General features: G+C 47.0%; 1 protein-coding gene across 2 annotated transcripts in view; it reads left to right on the top strand.

Annotated features, from left to right (window-relative positions):
• nell2a (neural EGFL like 2a) overlaps window positions 1-22138 on the top strand; it is a 58629-nt gene that overhangs the window by 19845 nt on the left and 16646 nt on the right. For both annotated transcript variants that reach the window (XM_084672626.1, XM_084672627.1), the window contains 6 exons: window positions 114-216; window positions 2557-2648; window positions 4375-4480; window positions 5092-5220; window positions 15774-15899; window positions 21997-22119. In XM_084672626.1, the coding sequence (XP_084528752.1) occupies window positions 114-216; window positions 2557-2648; window positions 4375-4480; window positions 5092-5220; window positions 15774-15899; window positions 21997-22119 (679 nt within the window). The remainder of the gene's footprint in view (window positions 1-113; window positions 217-2556; window positions 2649-4374; window positions 4481-5091; window positions 5221-15773; window positions 15900-21996; window positions 22120-22138) is intronic.

Below are 22138 nucleotides of genomic sequence, written 5' to 3'. Positions count from 1 at the left end.
GAGACCCGCGTGGCTCTCCACATTACTCCTCTGACCTCTACTGCTGTACAAAGTGTTGTGTGTCATTCTGCTTCCTGGGATTTGCTGTGACTCCCTGTGTTTGTCCGCAGCAGAATGGCACGGTGCAGTGTGAGAGCATCTCCTGCCCTCCTCCTCAATGCCCAGCGGGCACAGCTCCTGCCTACGTGAAGGGCGCCTGCTGCAAGGAGTGTCAGCGTGAGTACCTTAACCTCACTCCCCCTCACACTCACTCACTCACTCACTCACACACACACACGCACTCACACACGCACACACGCACACACACACTCACCTGCACACACACGGACACGCGCGGTCAGTAGGTACACACGCAAACACACGCGCAGACATGTGGGATTCAGTACACATACACACACGGACACGTACGTACATTACACTCACACACACACACACACACTCGTAAGTGTATTTCAGTGTACACACGCAAACCACACACCACACATATTCTGTCAAATAGCCGATGTTTACACCCCCCCACGCGCACAGACACGGGCATGCAAACACTCACTCACGCGCACACACTTACACACTTACACACACACGCGCCCCAGAGACAGGCACAGACACGCGCACACACTTACACACTTACACACACACGCGCCCCAGAGACAGGCACAGCACGCCTCCACAAGGGCTGCCTGACAACTGACCATGGCTTGCCGTTGCTAAGTTACATCCCAGCTCACCCCCCTGAGAAGGCCATCCTCCTGCATATACATGGACCAATCAATTATTCATCAGCTTGCTTCAACACACAGATGGCTCCCACTGACACTAATAGGAAGCAGAAATGTGTGGTTGCAGGATGTGAGACAAACCAGTTCCTGTTTACAGTAGGCTATACGGGCTGCCCTGTAAGCTCATCCTCAAAGGATGGAGTGGGAGTTTTTTTGTTTCTTTTCTTCCGGAAAAGTTTGGAAAAAAAACAAAAACTGTCTTATCAGAGAAACGCTAGCTGATGGAACAGGATTGCGTCTCGCTATGTGGAATGTGAAACATACAGATAAATGTCCATATGCTTTATTTTATCAATAGTCGTTTAGCAAGGATATGTTGCTCTCAGATAAATAATTCTGTTTCATCTGGTATCTCCCCAGTAGTGTGTAGACAGGGCTTTTTTCTGTCCGACTCCAAGCACAGAGCAGAATCCTTATTACCCACCTCTCTGCAGGATGTAACACGGTGCATTTCAGCTCTGTTGCCTTTTCAATATAAAAACGGACTTCAAAGTATATTAGCTTTTCTCACCTCAACTTTTCTCTTATATTGACTCAAATGACCTTGAAAGTGAAAGACGTGTTTGAGAGCATTAATGTTAACGCACCGACTGAACCTCCACCATACATACTAGAAGCACTAGTCCATAGCAGGTTTGTACCATTTTTGTTCTTGTTTATGAAGCCCAACGTATTTTTTTAAAAGTGCTGTACTATTTCCAGTCTCTATGTGTAAATGTATACCAATTCGCTAGAAACTCCCACACATGACATCATCGCACTCACAAGCTATTCTGTCAGAAACATACTGATACACTGTCCAACATGCACACTTTACAGTAGACGCAGTTTAACTCTCAAGAGGTCTCCATTAGCTTCAGAAGCTAATCAGCGCGCGTAAACATGTCATACCCAAGGGTTGCACAGCAGCACAGGGCTTTAACGTAATCCGTTGTTTTGTTACATAAACATAAACAAGTGGTGGGTAATCTCCTTCTAACTCCAAACCCCTGTGTGTCTGTGTTCACTTATCTTGCTGAGGTAGACAAACACAGGGCTAATTACTCACACTCTGCTTTTGGAGAGGAGCTGCGCTCCAAAAACACTACGCTCTCCGAATGAGAGCGTTATCTGTTCCGAGCGTACACTTTCCCACAGGATGGAGCTCTGTTTGTTAGATGTTTGTTGGGCGCTGCTTTAAACGGCACTTCATTTTTGTATTTTTTTCACCTTCGTTTACTTTCTTTCCCCCCCCAAGTTAGGAATTTGCATTTTTATAGGTATATGACACATGGCCGGATGTTAAGTGCCATTTTTAGGGCCTCTGTTAATCACTGGGAAAACTGAGTAACAGCTCTGAGTGTGACAGCAAACTGACACATTGAAAATGATTGAGTTTTGCCGCCTTTCGTCAAATGTTCGCCGTTCTGTCGGACACCCAAGGTGTCCCCAATGTGTGTTGTTTTTCAAAGAGAGCCCTCCTGCTGTCTGAGCCTCCGTCTAGTTCTGGATGATCTAGATTCCCTTGTCGTCTGTGTTTCTCAAACCACAGCAGAAAAAAGGCTGTTAAAGTACAAGGACTCATGTTTGAATGCGCGCGCGCGTGTGTGTAGCCTACACGAGACATGGCTGTGTGATCTTTTTGTTTGTGTAACTACTGCATGTGTGTGTGTGAGAGTGTGTGTGTGAGAGTGTGTGTGTGAGAGTGTTTGTGTGAGAGTGTTTTCATATGCATGTTCCTTTTTGTGTATAACTGGTATGTGTGTGTGTGTGTGTGTGTGTGTGTGAGTATCTCCAGCTGTGTGTAAGTTTAGTAAGATAGAGCTTGTGGAGGGGGATCAGAACGCCGTTCGTGATGCTGCTGGCCGGTGCCAGCTGTTTGAATGCAGGGTAAGTACAATGACACTTCAACTCATTAAACATTGAAACTTTCTTTTATAAAAGAGACTTGGCAAACCTTTTAACCACTTCCAAGATGCAGCCATGAAATAACAGAAAGAAACCTAGTACCTCAGGTGTATTAATGTCTGTTTCATGTTGTGTGACAGCTCACTCAGTAGTCATTACTCTAGTGTAGAACTGTTCCTCCAGCCTAAATCCTACCCGAATGGCTTAGCATTCCAAGAATTCAACGAAAGCTAACTTTATTGATCTAATTTGTCAACATTCTCGCATCAACAAGATATTTAGGAACAAGTATACAGACACATCAGAGGTATTTCCAAAACTTCTATCCCAAGCCCTTATGTACACTGCTCTCTGTCCTACAGAGTGTAGGACAGCTGTGTGCTGTGGTTACCACGCACACATGCACGCACACACACGCGCACACGCACGCACACACACACCTGGCCGACGCAGGCCCACCTGCCTGCCACCAGACAGAGTCTGGGAGATCAAAGCAGCCGGGACGAGAAGCGATCTCAGTCATCGTGGTCCTTCACACTCACATGCTGAGCATCCTGACAGCTGCTTGTCAAGCTCTGATCGTCTGTCTCCGGGCAGGGGGAGGAGAGAGATGGCGGAAAGAGGGTGGAGGTAGTAGGGAGAAGGGAGGAGGACATCAGACGAGAAGGACATTTTCAGCTAAGCCTTGGTGGTTCAGGGGGGTGGGGGGTGAGGGAGGAGGGTGGCGTCGGATTGAGAAAACAGACTTTGTTTTAATAGACTTTCTAAGACACTGCTATGGATGATGCCTATCAAAAGGGAAATGCTTCTGCACAATGCTAGGCACAGTCCTTGTGAAATACTGGTATGTCACTTCTGGGTGTCAGGTAGGGCTGGTGTGGTTAATGGCGACAAAATTGTCAGGCAACTTATTCTAAGTGCCAGGTGTGCAATCGCTAAAGCCTTATGGCTTTGATGCATTATAACACATAATGAACCTGAAGTCATAACATGCCAACAAACCCGTTGTCAAAACAAAGGTGTGGCATGAAAGTTTGAGTTAGGATGTGACCATGTGTAATATGTCCTAGGTGTACAATCTAAAGTGTGTACTATCTACAGTGTGTACTATGTAAATTGCGTGCTATCTACAGTTTGAACATGCTACAGCATGTAGCATTGCTATCTCTCTGGAGCTGCTTTGCAGAGCCTGCTAATGATCATGAATACAATTGCCCAGGATGAGTCAACCTTACTCAAGTTTACACTGCATAGACACATACACTCACACGCGCATACTGTATACACACACACCCCAAATAGAGACAACCTTTCTGTTGGTCTATGTTTGTATTTGATGAGGGTGTAGGAGTATTCACTCTCCATGATCTAAAGATAAGTAACCAGTCAGAGTTACACTGTACAAGGCAGAGACAAGACAACGGCTTCAGCCGTAGTTGAAGACATCGTTTCTATTGACCAGCTGCTATGCCACATTCACCAAAAGTAAGTGTTGAGAGGAGAAGAAAGGAGAAACAGAGAATGGCACACAATAGAGTCATAATTGCCTTCATAATTACATCCAAGCCTTATCAAATCAGGAGGAAACAGTGTCACTGCGCACAGGGATCGTGTGAGCGGGTGTGGTCGTGTGCTCACGCGTGTGTCCTTTTGTGTGCGTATCTGGGTGTGCACGTGCCGGAAACGTGTTTTCCTTCTGTGTCCCCAGGAGCGCACCATGCACCGGGTGGTGGTGACGAGTCCCTGTCCTGAGCTCACCTGCCCTGAGTCTGAGCGCATCACTCTCACTGACAGGTGCTGCCAAGTCTGCAGAGGTGGGAGAAACACACACACACACCTACCTACCTACACACGCACACACATGTACAAGAACAAACACACACACACAGCTAAATGCGCACGCATACACACTTAGAATATCCCCCTTGTTATGACAAACAAGACAGTGTGTTCTCAGGATCTGTCCGATCTATGACCTCTCGACCCTTTTCAACAGTCTTCCTGGATTTGGAATACCCCATTCCTGCCAGCCTCTACGACAATGGACTGAACATGTGGCTGTTTAGTCAACCGTTATACTTGATGGTCAATTGAGAGTGCATAGCAACAGTAACCATCTCACACTCACTCTTCAGTGCTGATGATCAAAGGCTGAGTTAATTTGTGTTGCTTGGCAATATACACTTAATGGGACTCCAAGGCTTGGTTAAACGTGTTAGTGTGCGCGCTGCAGTTTGGCCTTCATTGACTCATTGACAGGGAAACCAAATAAAGATTGAAGGAAGAAATGTCCTCAATCACGCTCTCTGCCTCAGAAACGCAAGCTAGCGCTAAGAGAAGTGGCTTGGTTTGTCTCAACCGCTGCTGCTGCAGTCCAAGTGATTGTTTCCTCTCCTCTCCCTTCCTTCTCTCCTGTCTCCTGTAGGTCATAACTTCTGTGCTGAGAGCCACAGCTGTTTCGAACACTCGGACTGTGTGAACCTGGAGGCTGGAGCCCGGTGCAGCTGCAAGGACGGCTTCCGCCCGCTCCGCGATGACAATGCCTACTGTGAAGGTACAGTAAGATTTTCAAACCGAACACAGTTTCTCGAACTCTGTTCATCTTTGAGCTTTGCACTGTGGCTGAATGTCTTATCTACGTTTAGCTGTCAGCTCCAGTCAATGGGGTGAGACACAGTTTAGTGGGGGTAGTCGAAATGTATTTTGATTTTGGGAAGGGAGGCGTGCTGTGACATAGAATGTCCCTGTCTCATTCATATCCCTCGTATGCTGTTGGTCCATCAAGTCTTTGTTACCCTGTTGAATTCTCGATTTCTCTGCGAGTGAGTGCAATTCCGTAAGCAGAATTCCATCGCGAGTACTGTAATTCATCACCTCGCTGAGCATTTATTGCTGATTGCTGAAACACGGTGTGACTGATCGTCTGATTCGTCTCATCCTTGTTCTCCTACAAAACCCGTCACGACTGTGTCCCTGTGTTGACGGCCGCCCACTTTGGCGGATTGAAAAACCTAGGGCGACACTCGGAGATGTCGTTTGGTTTCACTTGGCCTGCAATGAGTGAATCGACGAGTATAAGCGAATCAAGGTTGTCCTCACAACTCGCACCACACATCCTGCGGTGCTTTTCCACTTCATGAAAGCTCCCGTCCTCTCGAAGCACTGACGCAATGTAGACACCAATCAGCAGTGCTAATCATTTGCCAACCGCGTGCCCCAACTTCTGCGCTGGTGTGGCACATACATCATTAAAACTACAGCCTCCTGGTAAAGATGAAAGCTTGCTCCTCTAGCTTTTCGCCATCTTGTTGGCAGCACGCAGGAAATAAGCCATCAAAAGTCCCCCCGCCCCCTCCCCTCCCTCTCTTCCCTGCTCTGCTCGTAACTCCGGCCTAACGCTCGCCCTACTTTATGTATGTTTGATGCATTTCCTCTGATGACTTGCCTGTCACCTTCGCCAAGATCACGGGGACGTCATCTGCTGTGGGTTTCATCTTTGACACCGCCTCGCTAACTAAGTGACTCACGTGTGCCTCCATGCTGTCATTTTGAACCCACCCAATAAGAAACTGTTTGCCAGGTAATGAAGCTATCTCGGGAAATCTTGCCTTATTGAAGATGCTATCCACTTCCTGTCTTGAAAAAATGGGAGGTTTGAGGTTGTGGGTGTTGCTGAATGCTGGCTTCACAGCTTCACTCAGGCTCATAGTCAGTAACCTTGGTACAGTATACGTTCTGTTAAAAAGAGCACTTACTGGCTCTTTCGAGCGCTACTCATCAATACCCGACAGACTTTAGAATCAAAGAAACTCCATTGCTCTTAGAACCCATTATCGTCTATTTGTATGAAAGTCCAAACCTGTGTACACAAAGACAAGACAAGAGAGAAAAAACTCACGAAAGGGGAACATGTTTTCATCTCAAGTTTGGAATTGATTCCGTTTGAGACGCTCACACAGTAGGATTTTGATTGAAGACGTTCAATCGCTCAGCGACTCACATCTCTCTTTTGGTGTTTGTCCCTGTTGTGGTAGCATCTTGTTAGCAGGGACATGTTTGGAAAAGCTGTGTTTTGATTGTTGAACCGAGTAGCCATCCCATAATAACAGAGGCGATTGCATCAAAGCAGACAGTCTACAGTTTCTGGCACAAGCACTCCACGACAGAGCTATTCATCTCAAGAGCCAGGCTAGGTCTCAGGAAATTGAACGTGTGTGTGTGAGTGTGCCGTTGGCTCCTTATGTGTGTGTGTGTGTTTGTGTGTCAGTGTTTGGATGCCTGTGTGTGAGTGTGTGTGTGTGTGTGTGTGTGTGTGTGGAGAAAGAGATGGAGGTTTGCATCTAAAACTGCAGAGGGGACTTGAAATGGACTCAATTTGCTGATGCGGTTCTCACAAAGGCAATTGATTGTTTTGGGGCGAGAGGTGGGAGCGTCTGGAAATAATTTACACTTGGAGTGTGTGGTCTTTCCCAAATAGTTGTATCAAGTATCACACAGGGATGGGAGAATGTTTGTGCTGGCAGTAATAACTTGGATCAAGGAACACCTTTCAGCAGCTGAGAGCATCAAAAGATCTAAATTGTCTACTTCTGATTCTCCGTGAGTTTCTGTATAAGAGAAGAAGGGGACAAACAACAACAAACATACATACACATAGACACACTCCCTAATCCACTGCACCAAGGTTGTGCTACTGAAGACTCTAGCTCTTTGCAACAGTCCTAGGTCAGAGATGTGCCAGAAATAGCCTATGAGATCATTTTTGTGTAAATTTTTCATCAGAGCAGTGGTAGGCAGAGACTCAGGGGGATGCTATCCTCCTCCAGCCTGTGTGTGTGTATCCTCAGACACAAAATGAGCTAGATTTCTCTTTAGAAGCCAGTCAAGTTGAAGTTGTCTTCTTCTCCATCCCAGCTGTGTGGGTTTGCTATTATCTCCATTAGACAGAGAGGCGATGTGTAGAGAACTAACAGCCTGTGTGTGTGTATGTGTGTGTGTGTGTGTCCTGAGACAGAGAGGTGGTGTGTGTAGAACTAACAGCCTGTGTGTGTGTGTGTGTGTATGTGTGAGTGTCCTGAGACAGAGAGAGGGTGTGTGGAATTGACAGCCTGTGTGTGTGTGTGTGTGTTGGTTGGTGTGTGCGTGTGTGTTCAGAGAGGGGGCGTGTGTGGAACTGACAGTCTGTGTGATTGGCGCTACATTGAACAGTCAGATTGGTGGAACGTGCTAAGGATCATGTCATTCTTCTTATTTTCCAGCTGGAGAGCATGCTTAAGGTCAGGCTTTCTTATCCTATTGTAACTTTGTAACTTACCCTATACTTTATTGCATTGCACTAGTTCAGAATAAATTGATTATAATCTTCATTCTTTTTATTTCGTTCTTTTTTTCCCGACAGAACTCATGAGAATAAACCATCGTTTTATGAATTGTCTGTAATAGTGAGAGATTGCGGGCCTGACCTGGTTGGTTCAGAATAAAAACGAAACATGGAAGAAGAAGAAGTCTATATATTCTACTTTATAAACAATAACAAACACGCTTGCAAAGTCTGAGTTAGCACTTACAGCGTGTACTGTGATGTGCATTATTTACAGAACATTTCAATATTTGATCTGTTAAGCAACTATCACATTCCTGTCAGGAAGGAATCAGATAGCAGCAAGGTCCTCTCCCGGCTCTCAGGTGTTTTAAATGTCACTAGACGGCAGTTTTCCCTGAGGTGACATTCTAATGTCCACAAGTCACACAGACAACTGTTTACCTCTCACAGAAGCAGTATTTGAACATATAGGTAGTTGTGTTTCACATACTGTGTGTAATCATACAGTGCACCCCAGGCGTGTGTGTATGTGTGGGTGCGTGCGTGGGTACGCGTGTGTGCGCTTGCTCAGTGAGCTGTATTCTGTAGCTGATGTGTAGCTGGATTTTGAATGTCAGAAGGTGAATGGAGGCTAATTGGCTTTGACTTAAGAGCACACCTCTCTCTCCAACACAGTCTCTACTGGGAGGAACCAGGAGGCTCTGGGTCCCCCACGGAGAGGTCCACACACACACACACACACACACACACACACACACACACACACACACACATGTATAGTAGGTATTGAATGTGTATGTAAGTGAGAGAGAAACTATCCTCTTGTGTATGCTTGAAACCAGGTAAATATCACACACGTTGTCCATCAGCATTGTTTTTCAATTCCATACATGAAATCAGTAAGGCCATACCTCAACACCCGCCCCCACACACACCCCCCCTCCCCCACACACACACACCCATCACTCACACCCATCACCAGGCCCAAACGGAATACGCGGGCGCAGAATCCCGACGAAAACCCGCGGATTTTCAAGTAGAACGCATTGGTCTGAGGCAACATGTAAATACACTATTCAACTCATATTACGTCTCATCATTAAAACGTTATCCAAAAATGCTAAGAATTGAAAAGGAAACACTTATCGACCAAAATTACAGCAAGAGACAGGGCCAAAGAGTTTTCAGGCGATCTTTATAAGGATGGATCAATACTTTTTTGCAAAGTTTGTCAACATTCAATCAGCCATATTTGCCGTCAAACTGTTGTGGAACATCTGCGGTCACTCCGACATTAGAATAGGAAGGCTGGCGGAATTCCGCAGATTTCCGCAGATTGTCAGTCTGAATAACCGCAGAAAATGAGAAAAAAATGCGCATTATGTTTGGGCCTGCCCATCACTCACATCCATCACACACACCCCAGCACAGTCTTCCTCGGCCTCTCTCACCCTGTCCCCTCCACCTGCTCCTCCCTCCAGATCGCTGGCCAGTCTGTGGTGGTATAGAGTACAGGAAGACAGATGATGGTCCATTGATTCATACACACACACACACACACACACTGACTCACAGCAACTCTGTCTCAGATTCATTAGCAAGTGTCAGGATGAAGACTGAAGCACAGTCACTCCCCCCAGCTAAGTGCTCATCATTCTCCTGCATGCTCCATAGCATAAGCAGGGCATTTGTTACAGAGGATACACACACTCACAAATGCTCTCTTACTCACACGCACACTCTCTCACTCACTCACACACGCTCACTCACATGTGCACATACACAAAGTTGCACGCACACCATTCCCGTGTGCATGATGAGCTCATAGCGGTCCATTGTTTCAAGACACGCAGTGAGATGAGACTTCTCAATGATTTATCACTTGTGGGTGGCTCTCAAAGAGACAATAACCGCTCTTTTAAATGCAGATTTCACTCTCGATGCATCCCGATGTGAGTCTTTTCACTCAATCATCCTAATTGGCTTTCTACAAAATAGTTTGGGAAGCTCCGCCTGTGTGTTTTGGTTTTTTGGAAGCCTAGTCTCTGAGACTAAGATGGGCATATTTAAGAAGTTGAAAACAGGAAGAAGAAAAAAAATCCTACGCTCAAGGTTCTTTCCTTCTTCCTTGCTCATTAGAACACAGCAGACAATGCACACAATTCTTCTAACAATTTGAAGTGAATTGTTTTCCCGGGAGAAAGTGCGAGGCCTTGTCGTTTGGAGCAACCTATTTGTTCGAGTGCATTTGGCGTGTGACTCGAAAATAATGTGGGCCGCCCGGGCCTGTCCACAAAGAGAAGGTCCGCCTTCATCCATTACAGCCACACTTGAACCTCTCTCTCCGCTGCTCCAGACCAAAGAGGCACTGGCATCCAGCCCCAGTGTGAGAGCTATAGTTAAGACTGCATTAAGCAGCTCGCTTCTGCATCGGCAACCGCTAGTCCTCTACACCTAAGAGATGGAGCGATTGCATTGCAACCGAAATACACACTTTGGAAATATCAGCGTGAAACAAACCCTTTGTGCTGGACTCGTTCTGTGGCTCAGTGTGACATATTGGAATTGCTATTAGTAAAGGTAATAGTAATAGGTCACTGTGGAGCCTGTTTAGCCTTTGGTTGCTTCTCGCACACAATCTCACACACACACACACACGTCGTCTCTCACACATGCACACAGACACACACACACACGCATACGCTCTCATACATACACTCTGTCTCACACACACATACACACATATCCACACACAGTGGGGATGTACCGGGCTACAGGTAAAGGGGACAATAGGACTCAAATTGCATTGTTCCAATTCTGTTACTTTGGAGTGATGAGGATGAGCAGTACCTGAACCATGACTGATATTGGTGTTGTTCCAACTTCTTTGACACACACACACACACACACACACACACACACACACTGTCACAGACACTCAGACAGACACATACACACACACACAGTGAACAGTGAATTTTTGGGGGGATCCCCTGCTGATTTTGTACGTTTGCCCACTGACAAAGAAATGATCAGTCCGTGAAAGAAAATCCATGAAAACTCATGTCAATTTTGCATGTTTGCATTTTACGTAATGAGTGAAATAAGTATTTGACCCCTCTGCAAAACGTGACTTAGTACTTGGTGGCAAAACCCTTGTTGGCAATCACAGAGTTCAGACATTTCTTGTCGTAGGCCACCAGGTTCGCACACATCTCAAGAGGGATTTTGTCCCACTCATCTTTGCAGATCTTCTCCAAGTCATTAAGATTTCGAGGCTGACGTTTGGCAACTCGAACCTTCAACTCCCTCCACAGATGGGATTAAGGTCTGGAGACTGGCTAGGCCACTCCAGGACCTTAATGTGCTTCTTCTTGAGCCACTCCTTTGCTGCCTTGGCCGTGTGTTTTGGGTCATTGTCATGCTGGAATACCCATCCACAAGCCATTTTCAATGCCCTGGCTGAGGGAAGGAGGTTCTCACCCAAGATTTGATGGTACATGGCCCTGCACATTGTCACTGTGATGCAGTGAACTTGTCCTGTCCCCTTAGCAGAAAAACACCCCCAAAGCATCATTTTTCCACCTCTGTGTTTGACGGTGGGGATGGTGTTCTTGGGGTCATAGGCAGCATTCTTCCTCCTCCAAACACAGCGACTTGAGTTGATCCCAAAGAGCTCGATTGGCTCTTCTGACCACAACACTTTCACCCAGTTCTCCTCTGAATCATTCAGATGTTCATTGGCAAACGTCAGACGGGCCTGTACATGTGCTTTCTTGAGCAGGGAGATCTTGCGGGCGCTGCAGGATTTCAGTCCTTCACGGCGTAGTGTTTCACCAATTGTTTTCTTGGTCCCATAGTCCCAGCTGCCTTAAGGTCATTGACAAGATCCTCCTGTGTAGTTCTGGGCTGATTCTTCACCGTTCTCATGATCATTGCAACTCCACGAGGTGAGATCTTGCATGGAGCACCAGAGCGAGGGAGATTGACAGTTCTTTTGTGTTTCTGCTTGGCGATGGTCTTGTAGCCCATTCCAGCATTGTGTAGGTCTACAATCTTGTCCTGACATCTTTGGACAGCTCTTTGGTCTTGGCCATGGTGGATAGTTTGGAATCTGATTGATTGATTGCTTCTGTGGACAGGTGTCTTTTATACAGGTAACTGAGATTAGGAGCACTCCCTTTAAGAGTGTGCTCCAATGTCAGCTCGTTACCTGTATAAAAGACACCTAGGAGCCAGAAATCTTTCTAATTGAGAGAGGGTCAAATACTTATTTCATTCATTAAAATGCAAGTCAATTTATAACAATTTTGTAAAATCAGCGTTTTTCTTGATTCTGTTTTGTTATTCTAGTCTCTCACTGTTCAAATAAACCAAATAAAATTATAGACGCTTACATTTAGTGGACACTCTTATCCAGAGCGACTCACAGTCAGTACATGGACATTCCCCCGAGGCAAGTAGGGTGAAGTGCCTTGCCCAAGGACACAATATAGTTATTTAGCATGGCCGGGAATCGAACCAGCAACCTTCTGATTAGCCCAATTCCCTAACCGCTCAGCCTTCTGACTCCCTACATAAACTGATCATTTCTTTGTCAGTGGGCAAACAAACAAAATCAGCAGGGGATCAACAAAATCCCTCACTGTACACACACACACACGCACACACACACACACACACACATACATACACACACACACACACACACACACACACACACACACACACACACACACACACACACACACACATGAAGGTGTCATTGAAGGTTTTGTTATGGAAAAAAACATCACACTGTTGTAATTATGAAGATGGGTAATGTTTATGGATTTATATGATTAAAAATGAACCTTTTAATCACCTTTTTAGCATGTGCTAAATTACTGAAAACCAGAGGCAAAGCTGTTGACTATGATTGCCACTAAATATAAAGTCCAAAAGGTAAAGATCTGGATTAGGGACTGAGTGCGAGAGAAGACTAGTGTATATGTTTCTTTCATAGAAAACTACAAGGCCCAGCTATCAGGAGGCTTAGTGATGGCCCTATGCCCAGAATCTAGCAGCTGGTCTTCAAGGCCAGAGCAGGCCTAAAAATGAGGGAGGGTTTTCTATGTAGAAAAGTCACCTGCAATTATAAGTATCCTGTGACCAACACAGATTCTACCAATGGTAGAACCTCATAAAATAATTGGGAAAATATATAAGACGAATGTCCGGAGAAACATTCCAGTCTGATCCTGGGATCTTGCTCACGTTTGTTGGAATCTCTGTCACTCTTGCTTCCATGACGATAGGAAACAGTCCCTCAAGCTCATGCTAAGCTAATACTACTTCACCAGAACAAAACCATGTATTTATACTGTGGCTTTTACATAACCTTTGTGCTCTGCCTGTAAATAGCGACCTAACAAGGAAATGTAACAAAAACGAGCCGCAGTCATTGTCAGCCGTCGGCATGCCCAGTCCTGGCCTTGGTGTTTAGGTAAAACCATGATTGATTCAGGCGGTGACGAGGGGAGAATTAAACTCAGTCGTTTTCTGGCCATCCGTCAGAGTGTGTGTGACACCGAGCTGACCCACATGGCCGCGTGGGGAGATAAAAGCTGCCATCGACTACGGTGCCCTCTTAGGGTGGCGTGTCACGTGTGGTTGTGTGACAGGCCAATCAAGGAAATGGAGTCACTTAATGGAGATGGATGTCCCCATAGACGCCTATAAACGCACACACGCACGCACACTTGTGCACGCACTCTGACCCATGCCCATTATACGTTAGCTTTAGTGAATGCTCTCACTATTCTGTACCACGCATAAACACACACCTGGCTACACTCGCACGCTGACACGAGCACAAACTCGCTTTCAGGTGCTTAACCCGTCATATCAGCGGACACGTTCCCGAGTATTGTTTCAGCAGATGTAACTCGTGTCACCAGAGACAAGATGGATGGCTTCCTACAGCTAATGGACTCTAAATTAAAATGACCGCCCAGGCATCCAATCGGAATCCAGGAAGAGTATCACCTCGGGCCTGTTGAAGGTTAACACACATATCCGTCTGTCAAGAGTTCTCACACAAACTCGATATCTTCTCAGTCTCTCATACATATCCACACGCACATCCAAATCCAGTGATTTCCTTCCTGCCTTCATCCGGCTCTCCCTCTCTCCATCCCTCTCTTTCTCTCTCTCTCTCTCTCTCTCTCTCTCTCTTATTCAAACACTCCCTCTCTCCCTCTCTCTATCCTTCTCTTTCTCTCTCTCTCTTATTCAAACACTCCCTCTCTCCCTCTCTCTATCGTTCTCTTTCTCTCTCTCTCTCTCTCTCTCATTCAAACACTCCCTCTCTCCCTCTCTCTATCCTTCTCTTTCTCTCTCTCTTATTCAAACACTCCCTCTCTCCCTCTCTCTATCCTTCTCTTTCTCTCTCTTATTCAAACACGCACATCCCCATCCGCACAAACTCGATCTGTGTCTCACTTCCGCCCCCTTTATTAGCCACCTCCTCCACCTCCATGTGCTTTGTGTGTGTGGTCGGCTGAAGGCCACAGGTTTTTTCAAGGGCCGAAGTCGTTGTCTGCTAACGTGCATTCAGGCCCTTGCTTGAATAGAGAGAGCGACCGAGTGCCAGAGGAGAGGTCAAAAGGGGAACCAGGAAATGGGAGGGAGGAGGGAATTTGAATATGTGCATTTAAAGGACTTCATCCAAAGACTTGTGTTAGCGAGGGAGTCAATGCCAAGTGGATTGACGGGCCATGTAAAGTGTTTTTCGAGCCATGCACTTAGAGAAGTTTATAAATGTGTTATTTAGCTTTCACAAAGAGTGAAGGCTGAGTGAAGGCTGTTCCTTAATAAAGACCTAACAGATCCTGGCAGTGCAAAGTGTGGCTTTGCCTTGAAACTGTCTGTATTAGTGTAGTTAAAGTGTGTCCCTGAACACAGTAGGCCCCACAGCTATATCATACATTACACATGATATTTTGTTTCCGAGTTTGCGTAGTGTTTGCTTGGAGTGTCACTGGATTTCATCACACAAGTGAGATCTGTTTACTCTGGTGGTTTTATACAGATATTGCTTCCTGCTATCTACAGCATACCAGATAAAACAACAGATTAAAACAGAGAGAGAATGCTTGATTCAAACTTGATGCTTACTGTTTCTATAAAAAAATGTGTACTTAAAATGATATATGAGTGTATATGTAGTGTGCTGTGAACTTAATGACCACGGAGAAATGTGGGTCCTGAGGTTAGACCAGTCGAGAAACAATGTTTTAAGGTGAGCAAGAGGTAATATGGAGGTTTGAGGAAGTGAGCGAGTGAAAAAGCTACAGTTTGGATCCATATGAAGCATGTAGAAGCACAGACCTTAAACCTTGTGTTCTCAGATTGGTTCACTGATAAAGGCAAACTACCCCAGATGTGTGTGTGTGTTTCATAGTCACCCAAGAAGCTCATAGTGTTGGTTAATGCGTGACCTGCTCTTTCATTTCTTCCTCCCTCCCTCTCTGTTTCTCTCTCTCTTTCTCTATTCCTCTCTCTATTTTTCTCTCTATTTCTCTCCCTTCTCCTCCTTCCCCCAATCTCTCCCTCCCTCCCTCCCTCCCTCCCTCCCTCCCTCCCTCCCTCCCTCCCTCCCTCCCTCCCTCCCTCCCTCCCTCCCTCCCTCCCTCCCTCCCTCCCTCCCTCCCTCCCTCCCTCCCTCCCTCCCTCCCTCCCTCCCTCCCTCCCTCCCTCAACCCCGCCTCTATCCTTCCTCTTTCCCCTCTCTCCTTCTCTAGATATCGATGAATGTGCTGAGGGGAAACACTACTGCAGAGAGAACACGATGTGCGTGAACACGCCGGGCTCCTTCATGTGCATCTGCCACACGGGCTACATCAGGATCGATGACTACTCCTGCACAGGTGAGCGCCTCCACGGCCAGACACGCTCCTCCTGCACAGGTGGGCCCAGACGAGTCCCACTCCTCCTGCATAGGTGAACCCAGACGAGTCCCACTCCTCCTGCATAGGTGGGCCCAGACGAGTCCCACTCCTCCTGCATAGGTGAACCCAGACTAGTCCCACTCCTCCTGCATAGGTGAACCCAGACGAGTCCCACTCCTCCTGCATAGGTGAACCCAGACGAGCCCCACTCCTCCTGCATAGGTGAACCCAGACTAGTCCCACTCCTCCTGCACAGGTGAACCCAGACGAGTCCCACTCCTCCTGCACAGGTGAACCCAGACGAGTCCCACTCCTCCTGCACAGGTGAACCCAGACGAGTCCCACTCCTCCTGCATAGGTGAACCCAGACTAGTCCCACTCCTCCTGCACAGGTGAACCCAGACGAGTCCCACTCCTCCCGCCGCGTCGTCACGGTGTCTCGCTGCGGCACAGGGGGATGCTGAGGGGGGAACCAGGCTCATGTGATTTCATTCGTTGTCGTGCGTTGTGGTCGTGTGAGTGTGCGCACACATGTGTGTGGGTTTATATAAGAGGGATGGGGGTTGGGAGGGCTGGCACAAAGAAAGTCCCGTTTTGATGCCGGTTCTGCACCAGTTCACAGTACCTGTAAAACAGCACACAATGTGTCAGATTTCCTTCTTGCCTCGCTAAACGCCTCCAAATTGACACATGCACTCACACAAGCCTGTAGTTTGTGAATGTGTTACCCGAGCGCAGTAATTAATACATGAATCATACATTTAACACCCCAGGAACGAGTGTCAGAGTGTGATGGGCCCGTATTGGATTTGCTGTGATAGCCTACGGCACATTAAAGTCACATGGACACACAGATTCAAATAGATATTTGTAATTGTGAAAGCGGTCCTGTGCAGCTTCGTAATGAAGAAGTTACTAGTATCAATATAGATTCATATACAGTAGAACGAGGAGAAGTGTATCGAGAAAAGTATTGATTTAGTTTGCTCCAGCATATTACAAAGCAGATCCCTTTTTTCAATAGTGCGATACGTTTATGATAGCGAACGTCCATAATTTCAGCATCTCATTTTGAGGTGCTGTATTTCTCCTACTCAGCAGTTGTCTTACAGTGTAAGCACTCTGCTGTACTGACTGACTTCTAAGATGGACGTTTTTCTCAGAACTCATTCTGCTTCTGTTCATAAAGACCTTGAAAACTTCTCCAAACCTTTGAATGGACCGGTACTCTGCGCGCATGTGTTCGTGTGTTTGGATGTGTGAGGGTGTGTGTGTGTGTGTGTGTGTGTGTGTGCGTGTGTGGGATGTTTGTGATAGTGTGTGTGACGGTGTATGCGTTTGGGTGTGCGTGAGAGAAAGCGAAGGAGCCAGTCCTATAAGGACTGCGAGCCGCACGTGACGGCTCTCCTGAGTGTTGTGACTGTCAGCAACCTCGGCATCTCCGTTTGCAGGTCTCATGTCCTCCCTCTTCTGGCCCCTCTCCACACACACACACACACACACACACACACACAGACAGACAGACACACACTCTCTCTTTCCCCATCTCTCTAGAGTCCGATAAACAGCATGATGGTTGTGTTCTTTTTGGGTTGACACTGCGGTTAAGTAACCCAACCCCTTCTCCCTCCCTACACCCACCCACACACACCACATTTCTCCTGTAATTAAGAAAGCAATTTGCAGTAACTCAAACTTAAGTCTGCTGCAGCATATATATGGGCCTGGGAGGCAGGGAGGAAATGGGTCCAGCCTGCCCACAGCCTCATCAGGGCTGGGGTTAAATCAGCGAGGCCTCACCAAGACGGCACACATGCTCAGTAGAGAGAGACTCCCTGCCACAGCCCCCACACAGCTCCATCACCTGGAACCAGCAGACACACGACACAACGCACACAAAGCAGAGTTTGGTTTTGTGGCAGGTTTTTTTTTCGAACGGATCGTTCCGGAGAAGGATCTCAAAGGAATTAGCGCACGTCGCTTGCCTTCGACGCGTTGACTCGCTGGCGTTTCAGCAGCGCGTCCTGGTGTCGTCCACATACAGTGTGTCAAGGGCTCTTTAGATACTTTCGATTCTCCTCACTGGGTTTCTCTGTGTGGCGCAGCTTCCAAGGAGACCAGTTTTACTGTCCCAGTTATTTGTCATCCCGCCTGCGTCCTCAGTCATATCTCTGGGATTTACAGTGAAGATGAATATGAATGCCCGGTGGATTAAATTGTGTCACTATATTTTACATAGACGCCTATTAAAATGCCTTCAAGTCAGTGAGAGACGCAACCCTGCGTCTCCATAAGAAGTCCATTTCTGTGATTAAACCCAGGCTTTTTCTGCGGGGCCTGATGCACAGGCAGTAATGACTTTTTGCCCGCTACAGTCAAATTACTGTCGTAATCTCTCTCGGAGTTATTGGACTTTCAGCTGCATTCACAATCACACAGTGGCCCCCTGCCTGTGTTATCGAACTGCCCCTATAGCCAGCATACACCTTTAATCCAATGATAAAACAGATGAATTCCAGTCAAATTCGATTGTAGTCATACCATCCATTGTGTGGGCCATGTGTTGCCAGATCAAATCTCAAATCAAATCAAATGAAATATGTGATTGCATTGAAACGCATGTAAGATACATTGCGGTAATCACATATTCACGTTCAGTGCGGCGCAATCTCTCCTGTTCCTGTTGCTACATCCCTCGAACAGGCTGGAGGGTTAGCTTGGTGAGGAAACCGCGGGGCTCTATTCCTTATTAATAGCAATCGAGCATCTGTTTCTGTTTAAACAGAGTCCGAAGGGAATAGCCAATTCCCCCAAGTGGCTGAGAGGAGAATGATTGCAGTTTGGGGAAACAGTAAAGTAGTCATACTGTGGCTTATCTATACAGCACATGCTGATGATATATGGTCCTCTTTATTGTACTCTATGGAGTTGAGCAATTAATATATTGCAAACCTCAGCAGAAACAATGTACAGGAAGTGATGCCTGTACTTTATTATGGCGTGTACATTTGCGTGTGTTGAAGAAAGATTAATAGCTATTCCCTTTCATCCGCAATTTGTTTGTAACTGAATTTGGGATTAAAGAACTTAATCCAGGGATCATACCGTAAAAAAGCATGTCGTTTTGGTTGTACACAAGGCAGGGCGCACATCTACATTCACTTCTGCACACCTCCTACTGTGCTTAAGATAGACACGAGTTCACAGCCCAGCTTATAGGGGGATTGGAGCACAGCTACTTGCGTGTCTCCTCATATCACATACAGCTCTGGAAAAAATGGAGAGACCACTGAACCTTTTTCATAAAAAAAAAAGTTGAGAATCGAAAATTCCGAGTGAGGAACAGAAGGTTACAATTTGCACCCTTCTGTTCCTCAATCAAAATTGTCCTTCTCAACTTTGTTTTCAATGAAAGAAAAAGGTGCGTTGGTCTCCCAATTTTTTCCAGAGCTGGATGTACTGACCAAGCCTGAGTCTCAGTTTCCTCGACTGTAACAGTCACTGGAATCACTGCTCTACTCCATATCCAATTGACAGAGCTATGAAAGAACACGAGCAAGTTCACCTGCTTTGACGAGTGTTTTCCTCTTGATGCTGACGGTCAAGATTGTCCTTCTCTGTGTCTCCTCTACCTGCCGTTCACGCCGAAGTGCCTGCGGTGCTTCTCTCTGTGAGATTAGAAGCTAATCCATGAAAGGTATAACTGGTTGGCCGGGCTCTCCCTTTGAATGTTATTAAAACGGGGGTCTGTCCCGAGTTGTGTGTGTCTGTGATTGAGGGGGGGGGGGGGGCGTGTGTGTGTCTGTCATTGAGGGGGGGGCGTGTGTGTTTTTGTCTGTGATTGAGGGGGGGCGGGTGTATGTCTGTGATTGAGGGGGGGCGTGTGTGTTTTTGTCTGTGATTGAGGGGGGGCGTGTGTGTGTCTGGGATTGACGGGGACGTGTGTGTGTCTGTGATTGAGGGGGGGCCTGTGTGCGTCTGTGATTGAGGGGGGCGTGTGTGCGTGTTTATGATTGAGGGGGGGCGTGTGTCTGTGATTGAGGGGGGGGCGTATGTGTGAGCCTGTACGTGTGTGGCCAGGGTAGACTGTGGGGGGGGGGAGGTCACCCTCGCTTTAATCCGACGATAACCAGACCAGACCTCGCCTCGGGGGTAGTAGGGATAAAGGCATGGAGGGATGGAGGCAAGGCAGAGGTGGGACCGTAGGAAGACAGGGCAGGTGAGATAAGGAAAGAAGACTTCCTCAATGTGAATTCCAAGGTGTTTGCATAGAGACGTGTGCACTGCAACTCCGTTCCCTTGAATCTCTTTTTCAACACGCACACCATGTCTTCCCCCCCCCCCCCCCAAAATAATAAAATCTATAGACTGAATCTGTTCAGCAGTCTCATTTCTAGCAGTATTCACATAAGGTGGGCTGCCTCACAGCTTTTAATGCTCCTACATAATAGGCTGCAAAAGGTTTTTTTTCCCGCTGTGAAATAATTTAGTGTAGAGTTCTGTTTCTCCTTGAAGAATCGATCGATACAATGCCTGTCTATCCTGTAGATTTTATCTTAGTATTTTGAATGGTTTGTAATCATCTCCTGATACTGTTGTTTTATCAAGGTGTGTTTGTTGGTCTTGAGCCAAAGGCTGAAATAAGGCTGTGTGTGTGAGTGTGTGTCTGTGAAGGGGAGTTGGCGGGGAATGCAGGGATCCCTGATGACAAGGCTGTACATAATTGATTGTTTATCTGTCTACAAGCGTGCGCAACGGCAGTTGGGAAGAAAGTCCGTCCGCACACGCACGCACGCACACGCGCACACGCGCGCTCACTCAGGATTCCTTTTCTTCAGGTCCACACAGAAAGGCACACCAATTTCCACGCTAACCTACCCTGCCAATTTCCCCTGCCATCCTGTCGATACAGAGTGATGGCTGCTCGCTGCTCCCTGGCCTGTCTTCAGAAGACAGATGTGACCTTGGGCTCCCCCACCCCCCCCCCCCCCCAGTAGCTCTGTTTGACTCTGGCTGGGTCCGGAGAGGACCCTCCTCCTCCTGCCCTCCCGCAGGTGTGTGATCCAGCAGCGGGGGCTCCCTCGCTGTCCTTTGTTCAATCACGAGGACCAGGCCCCCCGCACGGCGTGGAGGGGATAGGACGGATCGGATGATGACAGTGGAATGGATGGCGTTCGGCGTCGCTCCGCGCTCTCGTTGGGGTCCAGCGGGTTAGGCGTTCCCATTGCCGTCCTCCAGTCTGAATACTGAGGTGTTCCGCTCAGGGGGGACGTGTCGCACGGTTGGTTGTTCCACGCCACAGATGGAGTGTGCCGTTGCCCTGATTGGGTGCCCTGATTGTGTTTGCCGTACCTAGGCTCTGCTATCGGAAAAGTAACCCAGAAATCTACTTACACAAGAAGAAGCAGGGCAAAGTGTTTGGAAAAGATTTGCTAAGTGCATGTAAACGACGAATGTGTCGTTTTATTTGCAGATTTGATCGACGAAATTGCTCATTGTTGTCTCTTTAACATTCAGCATACTCTTAATAAGCTTGTCCAAATGCTGTTCCTATGGTCTAAAAAGATGATTGAAAAGCTTGTGTGGCTGAAAAGCTTTTGCAAAGCAGTTTTTTCGACTAAATAGCTAGTCTGGTATTTTCTTTCAGGGTTGTGTGAACTGATGTGAAATCGTGAACCGGTCACTGTTTTAATGTTATTTTATAACCAGTCACCTTTCGATTTTTCGTCCTCCTATCTCAGAAGGTTGTCCTATAGTGTTCCTTTTTGTGCTCCGTGCCTGTTAGCTGAGAGGTGGTTATTTGTGATGTGGCTGGTAAATACAGACCTTTCCTGGATTCTGCCCACCGAAATACTGTACAGAACCATGCACTTTCTGTATGCACTGCGATAGATATTTGCTGGGTTGGTCGAAACAGGAAACACGCTTGTCTTCTTCCTGTCTCTCATGTAGTAATTACAGTTCGTATCCCCCCCCCCTGCTGCTGAGGTATAAACTGACCTCTGAGGATGCAGAGGATGTTGAGCTGGAGTTAGATTGTGGTGCTAAGGTGTCTTTTTGTTGTTTCCTCCCCCAGAACATGATGAGTGTGAGAGCGGCTTGCATAGCTGTGACCAGAATGCCCTCTGTTTCAACACGGTGGGGGGGCACAGCTGCTCCTGTAAGCCAGGCTACACCGGCAACGGCACCGTCTGCAAAGGTAAGTGCCTGTGACTCCT

This window comes from Hypomesus nipponensis, chromosome 14 (genome assembly GCF_054491055.1).
Source record: "Hypomesus nipponensis isolate SF chromosome 14, ASM5449105v1, whole genome shotgun sequence".
Taxonomy (NCBI): domain Eukaryota; kingdom Metazoa; phylum Chordata; class Actinopteri; order Osmeriformes; family Osmeridae; genus Hypomesus; species Hypomesus nipponensis.
This window is presented reverse-complemented; position numbering and strand designations above follow the sequence as displayed.